Source organism: Hippopotamus amphibius, chromosome 2, assembly GCF_030028045.1.
Source record: "Hippopotamus amphibius kiboko isolate mHipAmp2 chromosome 2, mHipAmp2.hap2, whole genome shotgun sequence".
Taxonomy (NCBI): Eukaryota; Metazoa; Chordata; class Mammalia; order Artiodactyla; family Hippopotamidae; genus Hippopotamus; species Hippopotamus amphibius.
This window is the reverse complement of record NC_080187.1, coordinates 109,447,175-109,466,645: the sequence shown is the minus strand read 5'-3', so window position 1 is coordinate 109,466,645 and position 19,471 is coordinate 109,447,175. Positions and strand designations below refer to the sequence as shown.

General features: G+C 40.6%; 1 protein-coding gene across 2 annotated transcripts in view; it reads right to left on the bottom strand.

Moving 5' to 3' along the window:
• SPOCK3 (SPARC (osteonectin), cwcv and kazal like domains proteoglycan 3) overlaps nucleotides 1–19,471 on the bottom strand; it is a 426,984-nt gene that overhangs the window by 115,656 nt on the left and 291,857 nt on the right. For both annotated transcript variants that reach the window (XM_057722257.1, XM_057722256.1), the window contains one exon: nucleotides 9,901–10,018. In XM_057722257.1, coding sequence (XP_057578240.1) covers nucleotides 9,901–10,018 — 118 coding nt within the window. The remainder of the gene's footprint in view (nucleotides 1–9,900; nucleotides 10,019–19,471) is intronic.

Here is a 19,471-nt window from a genome sequence, read left to right as displayed (position 1 = left end):
GAAAAAGATGTACAAGAAGGGGTGACGGAAACAAATAGACATCAGACAACCTGGCAGAGGTGCCAATTATTCGAGACTGCTTCTGACTTATTTCATGACATGGACCCTTCTACGATAAGGGCACTGGAACCAAGGCTGACAGTGGAAGAAGTACTGGTACCATATAGAAACACTTGTAGAGAAATGAAAAAGCAGAAATGTCAGGAAGAAATTACAGCATATTTCCGTAAAGTTACATGGAAGGCACCTGCCCTTCCTGCCCCCACCGCCCCAACCCAAGACAGTAAGACCAACCCCTCCTCTTCGTCCTCCTCCTCAGCCTGATCAACATGAAGACAACAAGGATGAAGACCTTTATGCGGATCCACTTCCACTTAATGAACAGTAAATAGTCATCATACAATTACTAAATGTAGCTGTTGTGTATGTGTGCGTCTTTGTGTGAAAATCTAACAACTGTATGAGACGTTTTTGTGTCATCACCGTCATCACCTGAGTGTTCATTGTATAGAACACTGTGTGCAGGACTTGTATTGAAGTGGACAGCCTCTCTTACATGAGCCTAAGGTGATATTTAATACAAAATTAATAATATGTTCGTTTTCTTACTATTAAAACTTTGCTTTCAAAGAATTACATTACCATACTGTCTGCCTCTCTCTCTTACAACTGTGGAAATTGTGTATCAGTCTGTCATCACAGGTAAGTGGTTTTTTGTTTTTAATGTAACAGTGTTTCTGGTACTGTATTACAAACACGAGTGTAATAATGCATGCCATAAAATTTTATAACAATCCATTCATTACTATGTAGACAAGGATACCGTGAAGTGATTGTATTGATTATACTAGGCGACCTTAAAGAATCATATTGGTGCTTCTTCTTTATCGATGCATGAGTCATTATACCTGTAAATAAATGTGAATTTCTTTTTCACATCATCTTTTAATTTTGTATACATTTAATAAATTTTTTTTTCAATTTATTTTCTTTCTTAGCTGCATTGGGTCTTAGATGCAGCACACGGGATCTTTTTGTTGTGGTGCGCGGGCTTCTCTCTAGTTGTGGTGTGCGGGTTTTCTCTACTCTAGTTGTGGTGTATCTTTTAATTTTTGATGTCTAGTGTTAGTAACTTATAAGACACCTACAGTGTTTTGTACCATATAAGACAATATCGATGTAGGTATCGACAGATGGACTATTCATATTGTAAACAGATGATGTAAACTTACGGTGTTAATAAGGTACAGAACTGTAAATGAATTTTCTTTCTTATCATGCCCTTAATATTTTCTTTTCCCTAGCTTACTTTATTGTAAGAATACAGTTTATAATATATACAACATACAAAATATGTGTTAATTGACTGTTTATGTTACCAGGAAGGCTTCTGCTTAACAGTAGGCTACTAGTAGTTAATTTGGGGGAGGGGTCAAAAGGTCTACATGTATCACTGACTTTACAGGGGACCCTAAACACCACACTGCTCAAGGGTCAACTGCACAGTGTGTTAGTTCAACTAAATTACTTCTTCCAAATACACTTTACAGAAAAAGAATATATTCTCTTTTTTTGCTATGAATTCAATCTGGTTTCATGCTTTCTTTCTTTTACAAGATATAGATGACATTTCTTCTATATCTGAAATTGACAATCTATTTTTCCTCTATTCTGAAATATAAAATCAACAATTTTTTATGAGTGTATTTATACTTCATTGACTTTGCTTTCCTTTTTTGAGGCTTAAATTTATGATCAGGATCTGGGGAACTCATTGGGAGTTTTGAGAAATCTGGTAAGCTACATAAAGAAACTAATTTGAACTCTGAAATATTATTTCAAAACACTGTTCAGAGTGTGTGATGCTAAACTTCATATATATTTTTTGATTCCTTTATTTGCAAAAGAATTTCACAGAATACCTTCTAAATACAAATTGATTGGCCTCACTTCCACATTTGGAAAGATAGTAATTCTGTATCAGAAGTAGAATAGCAAACTTGTTATCAAGTAACATTACCTTTAGTACTGGTGGAAGGATAGATTCTGTTTAGTATGGGGTAGATTATGCCCTGTTAGTAAGTGTTGTGTGGAATGGGGAAAGTGGGCATGTGTAATGTTGGAAATAGCATGTGACTTTGTACCTTTATTTGTGGTCGTGTAAGTATTTCCTCCTTGTTCTAAGCTTGAATGGAATGCAGTTTCTGTGTTAAGACTGCAATCTCTATAAAGGTTTGAGTGCAGAGACAGTCTGGATAACAGCTTGCTGCTGTCCAGTGTAAATATATTAGTTCTTTCAAGAAATGTACACATTTTACCACATAAATCTCAGGAAAAGAATCAACTGATATCAGACTCTTAAGAAATTTCAATATATCCATTTAAAACTCAGAAGCGTTTAGTTTCCAGGTCCATCTTTGGTTTGTTTTTGAGTCGAATGTCCAGGAAGTGCTGGCAGCCCCACTGCAGTGCAGTCAGTGCTGACCTGCTGGGCTCAGGCCAAACTTGCTAACACCATGATGACCACCCTGTTTTCTGAGAATGCACTTATAATGCTGGAAAGGAGTTCAACCAGGACTCGGTATAAACAGTTCTTTGGTGTTGCAAGAACTAATTCAGGGCTATTCCCCACTTTTATACCTGATAAGAAACAACTGCATAAACTCAAAATACAAAGTTTCTAACTAGAATTTACAGAGAAGATTGAAATTAATCCCACAATAATTTCATGTAGAAAATAAATTTTTCTGTGTAAAATCTGAAATTGATCACTTAAAGGGCAACACACACAAAAAATAGATTTTTTGGGAACAGCCTCAACAGCTGCATGTTTAAAACCATCCATTTCCTGGTTATCCTCTATTTTTGAACAAATATTAATTTTAACCCAGGAATGTCTTTCAAGTATTCCAAAAGAATAACTTCATTTTCATTTATAAATCATCATGCAACACTTTCCAATAATTTTAATTTTATTTCTACGCATCTAGTAAAACAAAATTATGGAAGAACTTATTTATGAATATTACATTTCACAGAGAAGTATGAATGTTCCAAGAATATATTAATATGCTGATGTGAAACTGCTTCTTAATGAAAATCCATGTCAGAGAGGAAATACTTTTAAAAATTCCATTCCAGAAATGAAATATTAAAAGTAAAATTTTGCTCATTAAAGTATAAATAAGTGCTTACTCAATGCTATTTTTTAAGATAAAAAAATGTATAAGTTATGTATCTTAATAGGGCTCTACAGGACTCAGAGCATGAAATAAATAGAGAAAAAATGACAGTGTTAGGTCACAGGAGAATGCATTCCTGTATCTTGTCTCATGGATAAACCTCTCAGGCTTTCTGGTTTAGCCAATTACAGCTCCCCACATCCGTCTAAAAATTTCAACTAGTCTTAGATGGGGTCTTGTCTGTTCAAAGAACTGCCTTTTGTTTGTGTTGTTGAATGTCTCTGACGACACACCAAGCCTTCCTGGGCACCATGACCTGACACAGGTGGTGCTCAGAACGCACGCTTCACCCTCACCTGAGCGGTGCCAGAGAGCAGCGCTGAGCCCCGGTCCTTAGACCCTCAAGGCCCAGGGTCTGAAAGTGTCTGTCAGTCACTCTGGGCAGCAGCATATGAATCAAAAAGGCTTTCCTCTAACCTTCTTCCTGTCCTCTAGTGCCCAGTTTGCATTTTCACGCTCACATATTCCGATAGAAGCTAATGAGCAATAACCAAGCACTGAAGAATCTGAGAAACTGGAAGTAAATTAACTCCACAAAATTATAATTGTGAAAACAATGACGGTCTAGGCATTAATAAATATGTGTATAGAGTTGTAGTTAAGGCTATTATAATACATCTTTCCTGAGATCTTAAACGAGAGCGTATTTTTAATTACTAAAATAATATCCTGTACAACTTAGGTTAATATGTTTAGAATCTAGATAAGCAGGCATTTATTTGAGAAAGCATAAATTAACATAATTATTATAAGAAGCTATATATTATGTGCACACACACACAGCAAAGGCCAGGAGCTATAAAGAACGTTAGAGATTTATCAAAGAAAATAACCAACAGTAATTCCTAAGCCCAAGAATTCTACTGCTGAGTTATTTCAAACTCTAAAGGTACAGATAATTTCTAAATTATATAAATAGTATTGACTATAAAAAGATGGAAACTCTCCAACTTTTTTGTAACCCAACCTGATAAAAAAAAGTATAAGAATTAAAATTACAAGTCACATTTAATATATGAAAAAATTATTTAACTTATTAGAATTCAACAGCATTTTATAAGTATCATCAATGAAAATGAAACAGAAATTAAAAGAAAGTTTCATTGGAGGAAATACATCCACAAATATTTATAATTTATATATTTTGTATGTTACAGATGAAGAAACTGAGACTCATCAATTTAAATAAATTGCCAAAGGCCACACAGCTAGTAGAGAACTGGCATTCTAAAATCTATACTCTAAGCTAATAAATTATGCCACCCCACAGGAGAACAATACACAAAAAGAAATTCTCTAGAACAGTTCACACACACACACACACACACACACACACACGGAATCAAAGTCAGGACCAAGTAAATCTTAGGTGCAGGATAACGGAATTACTGTCCTTGAGCATCTGTTTAATTCAGACAGAATAAGGCATAAGGCATAGAGGAGAATATGATGAGTTACATGATTCTCGACTTCTGAAAAAAAGGGACCTTGAGTTGTACAAAAAAAAAATGCAGTGAGGATATAATGGAGATCATGAACCACAGGCCCAGAAGAAAAATTAGGTGGCATTTTGGTCAGCGTTCTGTAATTCAACCAGATCACAAAGCTCCGGATTATTGTGGACACATTCTGTTTCCTTGTCAATCATATTCAATTCTGTAAATTCCATCTCAGCTATATTACTCGAATTCCATCTCTCCACTTACTTCTACATCTACTGTCCTTGCTGGGACAAGCGCCTTCTTTCTGAATTACTCAGCAGCCTTTAAATGCATCTCCTGGGACTGCCCCACCCACCCAAACAAACACACAAACAACGTCACCCCATAGCACTACAGCGCAGATAAATCCTAGGAAAACTGTTTTTGAAATGCTCTCTGCTCAAGAAGCTTGACTTCTTCTTGTGTCTGACTCTAATGAATTAAACCCAAAGTCTTCACCTCTGGCCATGACCGAACGGCACTGTATCCTTTATAAAAGCCCCAACTCCCCAGCACAAATGGAGCCTGGACTTTCCCGGAAACTCCCTCATGCCTTCAGTGTCTACAGGGTTTCATTTTCTCCTATTCTGTCCTCTCTCACCTAGCTTTACCTGGGGAGATCTTTACGTTATTCTATTTTTTAAATAAAAATTGTGTATATTTAGGGTGTATAACACAATTATGTACATATATAATACATGTATGTATATATATATATATACACACATAGTGAAATAATTGCTACAGTCAAGCTACTTTTCATATCATCTCAAAGTTTTTTTTCTCCCAATTCTTTTTGTGTGGAGTGAGAACACCTGAAATCTATTCTCTTAGCAAGTTTCTAATATTCCATTGTCTTATTAACTACAGTCACCATGCTGTACGTCAGATCTCTAGACTTATTCCCCTACGTAATCTCAGCTTTGCACCCACTCCCAGACATCTCCCCATGTCCACACCTGCCCATCATGGTAACCACTGTTCTACTCTGCTTCTATGCACTTAACATTTTCTGACTTCACATATACGAGAGATCTGCAGTATTTTTCTTCCTTGGTCTGGCTTATTTCCCTTAGCGTAGTGTCCTCCAAATTCATCCATGTTGTTGCAAATGGCAGGATTTCTTTTTTTTAAAAGGCTGAATAATATTCCACTATATATATATATACCACAATGCCTTTATTCATTCATCTGTCAACAAACACTTAGGTTGTTTCCATATCTTGGCTAGTGTGAGAAATGCTGCAATGACCACGGGTGTGCAGATATCTCTTTGACATAATGATTTCATTTCCTTTGGATATAAGCCCAGGAGTGGGATTGCTGGATCATATGGTAACTCTACTTTTAGTTTTTTGAGGAACCTACATACTGTTCTCTGTAGGGGCTGCACCAATTTACATTCCCACAACAGTGTAGGAGGGTTCCCTTTTCTCCACAACCTCACCAACACTTGTTTTCTTTCTCTTTAATAATGTTGAAATCTTTGATAGATCTTTTTTTCTCTTCCATCTCAATGGCTATCTCCACTCAAACTCAACATTTCAAAGTATGAGGGTGTGTGAACAGTTGTTTGGATGCATGTTACAGGTGATGGTAAAAAATATTAAAGTGATATTATTTTAATTAATAAAAATTTTAAGAGATGAGATATACAAAGCCACAGTGGGTACATAAAACCCATAATAAGAAAAGCATTTTGGGCCTTTAGATACTCAAATCTGGAACAAAAGAAAAATGCCAGTTAAAAGAATCTTCTGAACCTAGCCAACCAAATGAATAACGAAATGGAGCACTTTCGGTCTCTCACAGGTCTAAACTGTGCTGCACCTATGAACAACTGATGAGTAGATAATTTAAGATACGTCTAGGGCAGACTCCTTTGAGTCTGGTGTTACAACTACAAAACAAATGCTTCCTCAGGCCCTTTCCAATGCTCTTGGTCTTTGGCTCTGCAAGTCCCTCTAAGACTGAGGATTGCTTTTTGTGTGTAGAGAAAATCGGTTGCAATGGTCTATCCACAGTTCACACTCACAACTGTGAATCTCATACTAGCCTGGCTGTCGAAAATATTTCAGGTACCTTTAAAAATCAGCTATAAATCAATGTTCTTTGAATGAAGTTGATTCACCTTCCAAATGATAATTCTATATTTGTGATCAAGTGATAAATTTTTTTATAGAGAGAAGGAAGTAATACAGTAAAGGGACATAGAAGTGCTGAGCTTTGTAATATTGATGTCATGAGTTAGAAAAGCAGAAAACTGTATAGTTAAATTACTGATTGAAGAGGGGTGTGCTTATCTACTTACATAAAGTAAGAACCTGATTTGTTTTAAAAGGTAAATTATTTTTCTTTATTTGGGTTACTTGAATGTATATACTTGGGCCAATTTGTACATATCTATTACTGAATACTTCAGCACAACAGGGGAGACTTTATTTTCCTTTCTATGTAGACAAAATGCAATGTATTTTATTCGCTTTAATATATTTCAAGTAGATTTAAAGAACACATTCTGCTCTTAGAGTGAAAACAGAACTGTGTCAATTTGACCGCAAATGTAGCAAGGTAGAAAGATTTAAGAAACGTTTTATTGTTAGTAGTTTCTTCCTCACCTTCTCCAGAACAGAGATGATATTGAATAGAATTTTCTGCGCTGCACAGTCTGCGGAAGGCCTGCTTCCAACGTAAATAGCAGCTGACAGATTGGAAATGATACTGAACCGGCTCTTGCATCCCCCACCTCTCTTGGCCTTTGGCATCGTGTAGAAATGACATCAAAATTTCCTTACTGCTCTTCCACAGCAGCTACCAACACCCTGGACTCGCTTTTCCTTGACAGCCCATCAGAGCAGGATTAGTTTCAACGCTTCTTGCCTGTTTTTCTACGCACCGTTGACCACAAATGCTCTTTATCCTCTGCTGATGTGACTTTAGGAAGTTTCCTTCTTAACATATTAATATAAACGCAGTGCAGAGAACTTGAACATGCAACATAACCCTTGTTAATAGGGGGTCCTCTTCTCAGAGGTGTTACCTTCCACTCCTAATGTACTTTTAGTTCCTTCTGCAGTTCGTGGGAGGTTACGATAAAGTGATCCCACATTAAACATATCTTTTCATTCAGAAGTAAGTTTAAAGGCAGGACATCTTACTGAGGGGGATCCTGGAGAAGGCGTGCTGTGTGAGAAGTACACGTGCACTTAGGATGACTCCTCCTCAAATGCTGTCCTTAAAAGCTTCTGATGAAAATGGGATGTGGGTGCTGAACACCGAGGTAGGAGGTACTTTGTACCTGAAGTGACTTTCAGAGAAAAGTGTATTCAAAGATGTAAACAGGGAGCAGGGCTGGGAGGGCAGAGCCACCCAAGTACTTCAGTGCATAGGACGCGTGCACAATTTGCTCTTAAGTAGACAAGGGCTGATTAGTGTGTTCAAGGTCAGGCTGAACATCCCTATTTGAGCTGCACAAGAGCCAGTGGACTGGGAGATGGGGTGGGGTGGGGGGCAGAATCCAGAGGAATGAAGCTCTGAAGCGGACCCTGGGCCAGAGGGAGGCCAGGGGGTGAGGCTCAAAGAACAGAAGCCCCGGAAGGCAGCTCAGAACCTTTCCTTCACCAGCAGGTGTCTCTCTGCACAGTCTAATGTTTGAACACCAGCTTACCACTAATTTGCAAATCACTTAATTTACTTTTGATTAATAAAATAGATTAGTGGCTTCACTAAAAGTGATGCTATAACATAGCTTTTAAAATTCAAGTTATTATCTTAAGTATTACTTAAGGAGTAAAGACCAATATAAAAGATTGAAGTTCAAAAGTTTTATCTTTAGGGGCTTCCCTAGTGGCGCAGTGGTTAAGAATCCGCCTGCCAATGCAGGGGACGCGAGTTCATTCCCTGATCCGGGAAGATCCCACATGCCGCGGAGCAACTAATCCCGTGCACAACTACTGAGCCTGCACTCTAGAGCCCACAAGCCACAACTATTGAGCCCGTGTGCCACAACTTCTGAAAACAGCGTGCCTAGAACCCGTGCTCTGCAACAAAGAGTAGCCCCCGCTCGCCGCAACTACAGAAAGCCCATGCACAGCAACAAAGACCCAACAGAGCCAATAAATAGAATAAATAAAAATAAATTTATAAAAAAAGTTTTATCTTTAATGCCATATTGAACATGGGACTATAACGTGGACTGTTTAAGATAATAACAGCTTATACTAAACCTCACATCACCTAAGTTGTTTTCCTATCTACATATTCCTTATTCACATTTGTCAGGAAAAAGGCAAAAATTCTCTGCATTAAGGACCCACTGTAGTAATTGTTAATTACTAGATTCAGATGTAATATGAAAATATTACATATAAAAATATGATACATATTGATGATGCTTATGAAAAAAGTCTTTGACTTAAACATCTGTCCCCAGCTTTTCCTCCTTCATCTATACCTGTGAAGAACCGAAACCAGCAACCATAGAAATTTCTTTGAAAGGCATAAACAATATCTCACATATAAACATAACACCATGTAAACCACAATATATCAATATAATCTATAAAAAGTCAACTTATATACCTAAACATGTGTCAGGTTAAATGTATTTCATTACTTTATTAGACATCAAACCAATTAACATAAAGATTTCAGAACTCGAAATCTAATCGAAAGAAAGTTTAACTCGTAAAATTCGTCACTAGGAAATTTTATACACACACAGGCACAGATGTACATACACATTCACACGCTCTATATGAGGCAGAACGCTTTTATTTTAAAAGGTTAGTATTAAATGTCTTACCAGTTTCATTCTGACCGAACTATTTTGTCACTTATTGCATTACTACTGATTAGTTGTTGGCTCCAAAAGAAAAAATAGATGTAAAACACACACTTTAGACAGAATAATTCATAGGGGGCATCACTGTAGATTTCTTATGTAGAAATAAGCATCTAGCTGTTACTATCGAGATAATGGAAATCTACAGAAAGACATGACTTGCTAAAATAATTGAGGCTAAAGAAAAAAAAACTTCACTTATTACGGTATAATTATAAAAGTTAGGTACATGTACAGAAGTAAATTTCATTGTGTATTCAATGACAACATTCATTGTAAGATACTTTAATGGAGGGACAAAACATAAAACTATACATGAATTATCATCACTTACCTCTCTTCATATTCCTTGAGCTTGAGCTTGTGGTCGAATCTGAAGGACATGGGCAACGTCCTTCACAGTTGACTGAGATCTGTTTTCCTAAGACACATGCCTGGTATTCTAGTTTGCACTGTATAAAAAGAAAAAAAATAGTAATTCAAGTACATTTAGTTATATCAACAGGAAGTCAAGAATGTGACAACAGGGCACCTGCAGTTCTATGACATGTGCTACAGGACAGAGAGGTGAATGGGACAGAGCAGAGATCATCACACCTGAAACTGCATCCTGTGATGCCATTCCCAGTGCGGTGTCTGGGCCAGTTTCTAAAATGTTCTCAGTCTCACGTCCTCATATGAATAACTGGGAAGATAACATCTAATCTAGCGGAATCTAAAAAAGTGATACAAATGAACTTATTGACAAAACAGAAACAGACTCACAGACATTGAAAATAAACTAATGGTTACCAAAGGGGAAAGTGGTGGAAGGATAAAGGGTTGGGTTTAACATATACACACTGTTTACATAAAACAGATAAACAACAAGGACCTGCTGTTAGCACGAGGAACTGTACTCAATATTCTGAAATAACCTATATGAGAAAAGAATCTCAAAAAGAATACATATATGTATATGTATAACTGATTCACTTTGCTGTACACCTGAAATTCACACATCGTAAATCAGCTCTACTTCAATAAAAAAAAATCTAATGCACAGAATTTTAAGAATCAAATGGTAGTAGCTACCATGAACCAGGCTCTCAGTAAATGTGAACAAAACCTGAATGAAATTAAAGGCAAACGATGGACATTATTAATGCACATGAGGACATTTTTTAGTTTACTTCTGTTTTAATTTTCTTTGTAAGCATTGCTATTTATAGAACTTTAAGTCTGAGTAACTTAAATCATTCTTAAGATAATATTTTATAACTGCACGTGACATGATTTAAAAAATTGTAAACCTACCCCATCATTTAAGAGGCAATAATTATCTTTGGCCTCTGAAAAATATATATCTTGCTAATTCTGAAGTAATGTGATTCCTTTCCTGGCTGTATCCATAATTTACTCAGTGGAAATGATTTTAAAATTAAATAGGGCAGACTTTCTGGCTCCAATCGACAAATGTACCAGTGACTAACTTAATTGAGCTTCAGTTGATACCAAGAAGCACTGAACATATCCAATGACTAATCAGATTACTCACATCTGTATAACATTTTTTCCTTGCCAATTAACTCTCTAATGCACAGGTAAAATTCTTAACTAGACCTGTAACAAATGATAAAAACTTATTTACACTTGGAATATATTTGTAGTGGCTTAGTGGGCCTTTTAGGAGGAATAAACTCAAAGGTATCATTTTTCATTATTCAATGTTTCAAGAATCCAAGAAAAATGAACTTATATAAAATGATAATGAATTTTAAATGTAATTTAAAATGCAGAATAGTAATCAAAAGTAGAAATAAATAGATTATGAGTACTTTAATAAAAAAGACATAATTTATATGAAACTTTAAGACTTCGAATTTAATAGTCTTCATTGTAACTTCTTTAATATTTCAGAAACCTGGATTGGCCATAAGATAATGACACAGGGACTTCCCTGATGGCACAGTGGTTAAGAATCCGCCTGCCAATGCAGGGGGCATGGGTTCGAGCCCTGGTCCGGGAAGATCCCACATGCCACAGAACAACTAAGCCTGTGCACCACAACTACTGAGCCTGCACTCTAGAGCCCGTGCTCCATAACAAGAGAAGCCACCTCAACGAGAAGCCGGCGTATCACAACAAAGAGCAGCCCCCACTCGCCGCAACTAGAGAAAGCCTGTGAACAGCAACGAAGACCCAACACAGCCCATAAATAAATAAATAAACAAACAAATAAATAAGATAATGACAAAATTTAAGAAAATTTCAAGAGCAATTGTACGTGGCTTATGAACAGACAAAGCCAAAAGTCAATATTAATTACAGCTAATATGGAATTTTGAAATTTGAAAATGTTAGTTCCCTTCAAAGATGTGATGCCATAGTCACATTTTAAATGTAGTTTATTTTAGCAGTGATTTTTTTAATAAAAAATTGAAAGTCTGAAAAATACCTGCATGCACAAAAATAGCTCAATCTTTATAAAAAGTCGATTTAATTTTCATCAAAAAAGTTTGACCTCTTCGCTAATTTTCTTTGCTTATATTACAAGCTAAAGATTTCACAGCTGTTTTTAAGACTTGCATGATATGATGAAGTTATAGCTTTGTAAAGAATTCTTTATAAAGATTTATTTTATAAATGAAACAATTTCTCTTTTAGAATGATTCTACAGAACACTTCTTCTCTGTATGCATTTCCGTAAAGAGCAACAGAATCAATATATAGCAAATATCCTCCACGTGTATGAATATGAATCTAGCTTCCCGTAATCAGAAAACCATTTATTTTTTAACTTATGAATTGATTTTGAAAAAAAACTTCATGAAGAATTTTATTCAAAGAATATACAGATATTAAAAGTACTATTTAAAAATGTTTTTTAGTTACACCCACTGATTGCATTTTGAATTAATAATATTCAATTTACTTAATTAGCACAAAGCTGAAATATTTATAACGGTATAACTGAATGAAAAAACCACATAAAGGGCATGCTCATTAGTCTGTAATTACCCCAAAATGCAAATCCTGAAGAGAAAGACATGATTAATGCATTTCTGATTACCTAGGACCTTAAGTATTGAGAACACTCAATTCAAGAGTTATTGTGAGGACCCAGCCTGCAGAATGATGTTTCTAATATCAAAACTGACAACTGTCAGGGAAGATAAGTCAAAATTATTTGTTTAAAAACAAGATCGAAGAAGACAATGTGATCTTTCCGTAGGAGACTGGGGCCATCCTGGGACTGGCCACTGTTAAGGGTTTCAAGATGATGTAACCCCCATGGCCAGGGACATGGCTTAGACCGGGGGTTCTCAGCCAGGGGGTGACTTTGCCCCCCAGGGACATCTGCAGACAGTTTTGCTGTTACAACAAGGGGGCTGGAGGGGGTGGCTGCTGGCATGACTAGTCAGGAGCCAGAAATGCAACTAAACCTCTCACAGTGCACTGGTCAGCGCTTCCAAAGTAAAGCATGATCGGGCCTCACACGTCAGCATGGCCCAGGCTCAGGGACCCTGATTTCAGGTGCTGGTCTCTCAAAAGACATCAAAGGGATTAACTAAACCCTCAAAGTTTTGTCCACAGTTCCTCAGGATTTTTTTTCCCCTTGAGCAATCACTAAAGTAATGCATATAAAATAAAAGCAATGGTAGACACATACTACCAGCTACAGGTCGTTTAATTACCTAGAGAACCCAGAAAATATAAGGCAATTGAGGCAACAACATACAGTTTATGAAGAACTCCTTTCACAAGGCACCCTGAGGGTTAGGCTCTGTGTCAGTGGCTTGGATGCATCACTTTTCTGATCACTGAGTAAGACAGGCATATTTTTAAAAATAAATTTTACAAGTCAAACTGAGAGAGCTTCTGTGCCTGATCACAAATACATGACTAACGTGGGACTCAAGCACTATTTTATATTGTTTCTAATGTAGAACAAATATACGTTAGCAGTAGGTAAAAATAGCCACAGTGTTCTACTTGGTATTGTACTGATAAAAACGTTTATTCAAGTGAAAACCAAACGGGAGAATATGGGATGCTATGAATCACATTTTAGGTGCTGTTTTAGTCTACGTTGGACACCTAGTCACGTTGGACTGGCTGACACCATAACATCCCTCTTTAATACCTTAGAGGACCAACATCTCAGACGCACTCTGCCCTTTCACAGATGGAATTCCTCACATTCAGCACAAACCCGCGTCCCCAAGCACAGCCCCTTCACCTGGGCTTCCTGGTCCCTGCCCTGCGTGTCGCAGGCAAAGACAACCAAGGAAGAGTTAAAAGAAAACCCAACTCCTTCCTTCCGTTGGGATTTGCCGTCTGCACACACAGGCGCTGATTTCTCTGTTGAACACTCTACCTTTCCTGAAGGAGTAACACCCTGCTGATTTAGGCACCTTACTTATTTTTCCTATACAGAATATTCCATCACACCCTCACACGGGGAGTCAGGTGACCTGTCACCCTCCCATATTCTTAACTGGACATGAGACGGGGGAGGGAGGCAGGTCCTCTGGGGGCCACATAGCAGGTGTGAGCACAGATGTGAGGGTCCAGCACTGGAGCAGTCACCAGGGCTCCCCGACAGCCACATCAGCCCCCTTCTTCCTGACACCTCACATACCCTCCACCGGACCTCCAGTCAGCATCTCCAAATACGGCCCCGGAAAGGACCAGCTGAATGTGCGCGGACCGGGGTGGGGTCACAGGAGGGCTGGGGATGCTCCAGCCTGAGCTCATACATTTACAATCCTGGTCCTGTCCCGTGGGCGTGAGTGACTCGATCACCTGACAAGGATAAGTGCCAGGCGAAAATGAGGCAAGAACAGCACCCTTAACCCTGACCTCACTGCACACACTCTCTTAGATCTCGTATATCCTCTGGACCAGTATGCCTCCAATTTTCCAAACAGGGATTAGTATTAAAGATGTTCTTTCCTCCAAAATTAAACATCTCAAAATACCCGGCAGAAACCTGCCTTTGGCACAGAGCTTACAGTGTCTCGCAGGGCAGCAACGGAACATGCCACAGGGAAAACAATGGGACGTGGATTGTGGACTCAGAACAGGTTTGGGGCTGGTTTTCCTTTGCCGAGGTTTCCTTTTCCAGGTGTCCATGGGGTGTCTACACTGCATCCTGCCTTCAATTCAATTTAACCCAGAGTAACCCTACAATGCCAGGATGAGTATCCCTCACCTCCGGTAAGATTGTTAGTGTGTGCATTAAAAAAAAAAAAAAAACCCGTTTTTCATATGCTGAATTATTTAGCGGAGCTGCAAAATCATCTAGTCAGTGTCTCCTATTCTGTGATTTCTGTGCACAACAAAAAGCTCACGTATGTATTTTCCTCTTTGTTAGGCCATTGTTGTAAACAGACTTCAAATTCTGGTAATAAATTTAAAAAATTTTAAGGGTCAAAAGGATAGTATGTTTATTTTACAATCATTTCACGCTCACGTTTTACTGAATTTTGTCATCAAACCAAAATTCTTATTTAAAATTACTTCAGATCAATGTTTCTTTCAATTATCAGCAACAGTTTCAATTAATATAAAGCCTATAAAAACATGCTTGATGACTGATACAAAATGCACAAAATTAATAAAATTATGTTAACTTACTATTGATTTATATGTCCTTTATTTACCTTCGTATATAACATGAGCTTTGTCAGATAACAACCCACAGACTTTTCCATAGGTGCAGGAGTGGTTAAAAATAATTAAGAAATGGATGAACACGGAAGGTCGTGACACCAAGCACTCTTAAAAACAAAGATGACATTTGAGAAGACATTATCTTTACAGATATAAATGACAGCGAATTCTTTAAAAAGAATGGGAGTAAGAACCAAGGGGTGTATTTTAAAAGAACAGACAAGGAGATGAAAGAATCAGGACAGAAGGTTAAATTTAGGTAACAAGAGAAAAACCTTTTAAGACCTCAAAGCGGCAGAAGATGCCAACGATTACACAGACATGGGAACACTGACATGTGACAGTTTGTGCACATGTTTTAACGTCTGTGGGGCTTACATACTGAACTTCCCATTTTTACTGTTTTCATAAATAGAAAGCTTGAGGACATTCTTTGTTTATTATGCTTAAGAAATACCAAGCTCCTGTTAAAAAGTATGTAGGACTCTTAAAGCTAAGATATGCACTGAATGGTCAGTTGCCCTGCACAGTTTGATGCACTGGTAGCAAAGATGCACCTTGGGATATGCGGACAGAGAAAGAGGGGAAGAGGGGTACCATCAGCTTTGACACAAAGACACAAGGAAACAAAACCTGGTTTTCCTGTTGTGTCCCCTTGAGTAAAGGCGAGGGGGTAACGGAGGAGGCGGTGCCTCCACAGCAAGGTTGCCCTCTGTCCACTGACCTCAGCAGCACACCTGCACCCAAGACGTCGATGGGAGAGATGAACCCCCGCTTCCCAGGGAGGATGGAGGGCCTGCTAACCAGGTGGTCAAAACACAGGATGGAGGACGAATTTCTACAGGGAAGGTGAATGTGAAAAGGGCAAACTCCAGAGTTGGGGGAAACAGAGCGGCAGCAAACTTGACAACCTTTCCGAGGCGGGCAGCGCATCCAATATTGAAAATAAACAAGCATCCTTCTGGGACACTCACAAAGCCATACATCTGTGACCAATTCACATGCATCCTTGTGTACGTGTCTAAAAAAGCCACAAGTACTCAAATGAGTTCCCACTCATCCCTCTGACTCCAATCCAGAGCCCAGGATCCCTTCAGGACCATTTTCTGTGTTTGAGCACTTCCTCCGACAAGGAGACGCGTGGGTCCGCGCACACGCTCAACCTGCTTTCTCACTTATTCGACAGAACCCCCTCAGGTCTTGCTGCTCCTCTGTCTCCTCAGCATGGAAGGTCCCGGAACGTCCCCACTGAATGCCCGAGCTCTCAGGCACTGGCAAACACCCCTCCCCGGATGGAGGTACCAGCTCACCCAGTCTCCTCCACCACGTGCAGTGGGTCCCACCGATCTGCTCTCAGCCGGGAGGCGAGGGGAGGAACCTAACTCTTTTATCCTGTAGCTCCATCAATTTCTATGAGAGGAGCGCTGAGATCTCAGGATGTGTTGGAGATGTGATACTGTCTCCCTGTAGAAACTGCTTGGTATATCTGGAGACTGACTATACACATAGAAGATTAGAATGCTTCGATTTTCCAGGTGGATTAACATATTAATCATTACTTGGCAATCCTTTGCATCTTCTGCGGCTTTTATCTGAAAATCTAGTTTGTCTGACATTCACAGAGCTACCCCACTATTCCGCAGTTTTGGGAGTCGAGTCCCCAGGGACTGTGTTTCTGAACTTTGTGGGAGCAGAGGCACTGTGCCTTTTGTTTTGTCTAATCTCTTGAATTCGTTTGAACATTAAGTTTCCTTGCAAGAGAGAGATAATGTGTCCTCTGTGGAGAAGGCAGATTTGTCTGCTTCTCCGTGAAATAAAGATACTGCCTCCCCTGGGGGCAGACGGTGGGCAGGTCTGTCTGCAGCCCACGGTCACATGGCAGACTTCCTCTGTTGTGACACAAAACCCGTGTGTGTGGAGCCTCCCACCGGGCCGCTCTGCACGGCCCCCCGCACTTGTGGGGGAAGGGGAGTTGACACAAACAAGAGGACTGTGCTGTTAGTGTCGTAACAAATGCCTTTGTTGCTGACCCAGGAGGCTCGTGTCTTCAGCAGCGTCATGAAACGGGGTAAAAAATCTCAGACCCTCACAGTTCTTGACGGTTTCTGTGGCAGTGAAGACAGGATGCTAATAGAGGCATGGCTTTCTGCAAGAGAAAGGACGCCAGGCCCCAAGCCCAGACCAGAAGAGGAGAAGACATGCGGGAGGGAACGCCCTCACCCCAGTGACAAGCCAAAGGCAGGGACAGGCTCACCCACTGTTCTCCGGGTTCCTGAAAACTCTGAGCCTGAGCGGAAGAGGTGGGACGGACTGCAGCCGTGCAGACAGTGCTCGGATTACTGCTCCTGAGCCTCTGGGCAGGAGGAGGAAGGCTGCCACCCTGACCGCCAGGTCCACTTTCCACTCTCCAAATGAGACAGCAGGTCGCACACTCATCCACGCCTAGTGGAGAGCTCTGGGGCATGGGGAGGGTCACACCTGTACGGCCCTGATGGACGCAGACACAGGAGTCACCCCCGTGCCTGGTTCTGCTGGGGGAGGTGAGACTGGACTCAGCTGGGGGGGCTTGGGCAGGGAAGACCTTTCTGGGGGGTCTCTCGGGACCAACACCGTGCGTGTTGTTGCTGCCTCCCCTCGGAATGTGGGGCAGGCACCGGGGTGCTGGGACCAACGTGTCCTGTGCTGTCTGTGCCGCAGCGGAGTCCCCCATCCGGAGAAAGAGCCAAGGACCGCAGGTGAAATGTCCCAGTGCTGACACCTTCCTTTAACCTCTACGGCCCAAAGTTTTCTGCATCCAGAGGGGGCCCTGTGGGTTGGAGAGTCAGAGGCCTCGGTCAGCATGGCTCAGTGTTTTCACTCCTCTGCCAGCAGGAGTGGCTGATAAACTCCTCACACATTTCAGGGGCCTGCTCACTAAATAAAGTTTCTTAAACTGTGTGGGCGGATTCCCACACTCAGCATCCCTGACGCTGAAGGAAAGCTGTTACCTCCTTGGTCCCACCCCTGACACAGCCTCAGCACCTTTGTTCCCTTGGCGCCCGGGAAAGAGAACATTCCGCCTTCTGACAATGCTCTACGTGGCCCTTTCATCGGCTCAGCTCAAAGGCTGACCAGAAGCGGTCCAGCAAGTGGCGTTCATGCCCCGCCATGAGGCGCCACAGCCCCAGTGAACCCTTTCGGGGACAGGTCTCTCCTGACACGTTTTCAGGCGACACTGTTCCTCCTGCAGTTCCACCAGCTCTCTGTGGACGCACTGCTGAGACAACCTGTGTTATGTGTTTGACTTACTGGACTACGTGTAGTTTGACATCCGTGCAACTTTTATCACAAAATCTACTCAATAACAGGCTGACAGGCATAGAGTTGAACGGACAGTTCCTGCTCCTCACCGTCCACAAGTATCTGATCCTGGTAGGCAGTGGCTGGTCTCTTCAAAATCTACTCAAAAGGGTTTCTGACTCGACCTCCCTCACTCGACTAATGCGGTGTGGTCGCAATTCCACGGCTTCGGGAAAGGGAACATATCCACTCAGCTGGTTCTTGAGTAATGAAAGCATGAAAAGAGATTATATGGACTGCTTTAAACATCCAGAAGCTTTATTTTCTTTCCTAATTGCCATTGCAGGCTGGTCTGACACTGGGCCTCTGAGTGAGGACCCGTCGACAGGGGACCTCGGGAATTAAACTCAATTCTGGTTCCACACCCCTAGATTCCCCTGTTGGATGGGGGTGGTCCTGGACGAGGCTACTGCTAAGTCCCCGGACATTCGTCCTCACAGGTCAAAGATGGGAACACAGTGAGTCTCTCTAACTTTCACAAAATGCCGTCTTCCCTCCTGGACTGGATGCCTGTGGATGAAATGTGTATGAGTGAAGCTGAGAAGCTGATAGGAAGAAAGGGGACCTGTGAGTTGCTGTACTTGGCACATGAATTTTATGGTAATGTGCGGAGAGCCACGACCCCAGTGCCCGGGGAGGGGACACCTCAGGCCCTGGGAAATGGCCGAGGGAGACAAAGCACAGATGCTCTGTTTTTCCTCCTCGGGGCAAGTGCCCCGTGTGCCCTCCCAGTGCTGCAGGTGCCTGCAGATACCTGACTGCTGGAGGTTCCCTCCCTGGACACCCCTTCTCTATCCTGCCTAACTAACTTACCATGCAGCCTGCAGGAACAGGAAGGGTTGGATCAGTTCCCGCACCTCTTGTGCAAACACCCGCCAACACATCCAGATGCCTTTCCCAGACCCGGT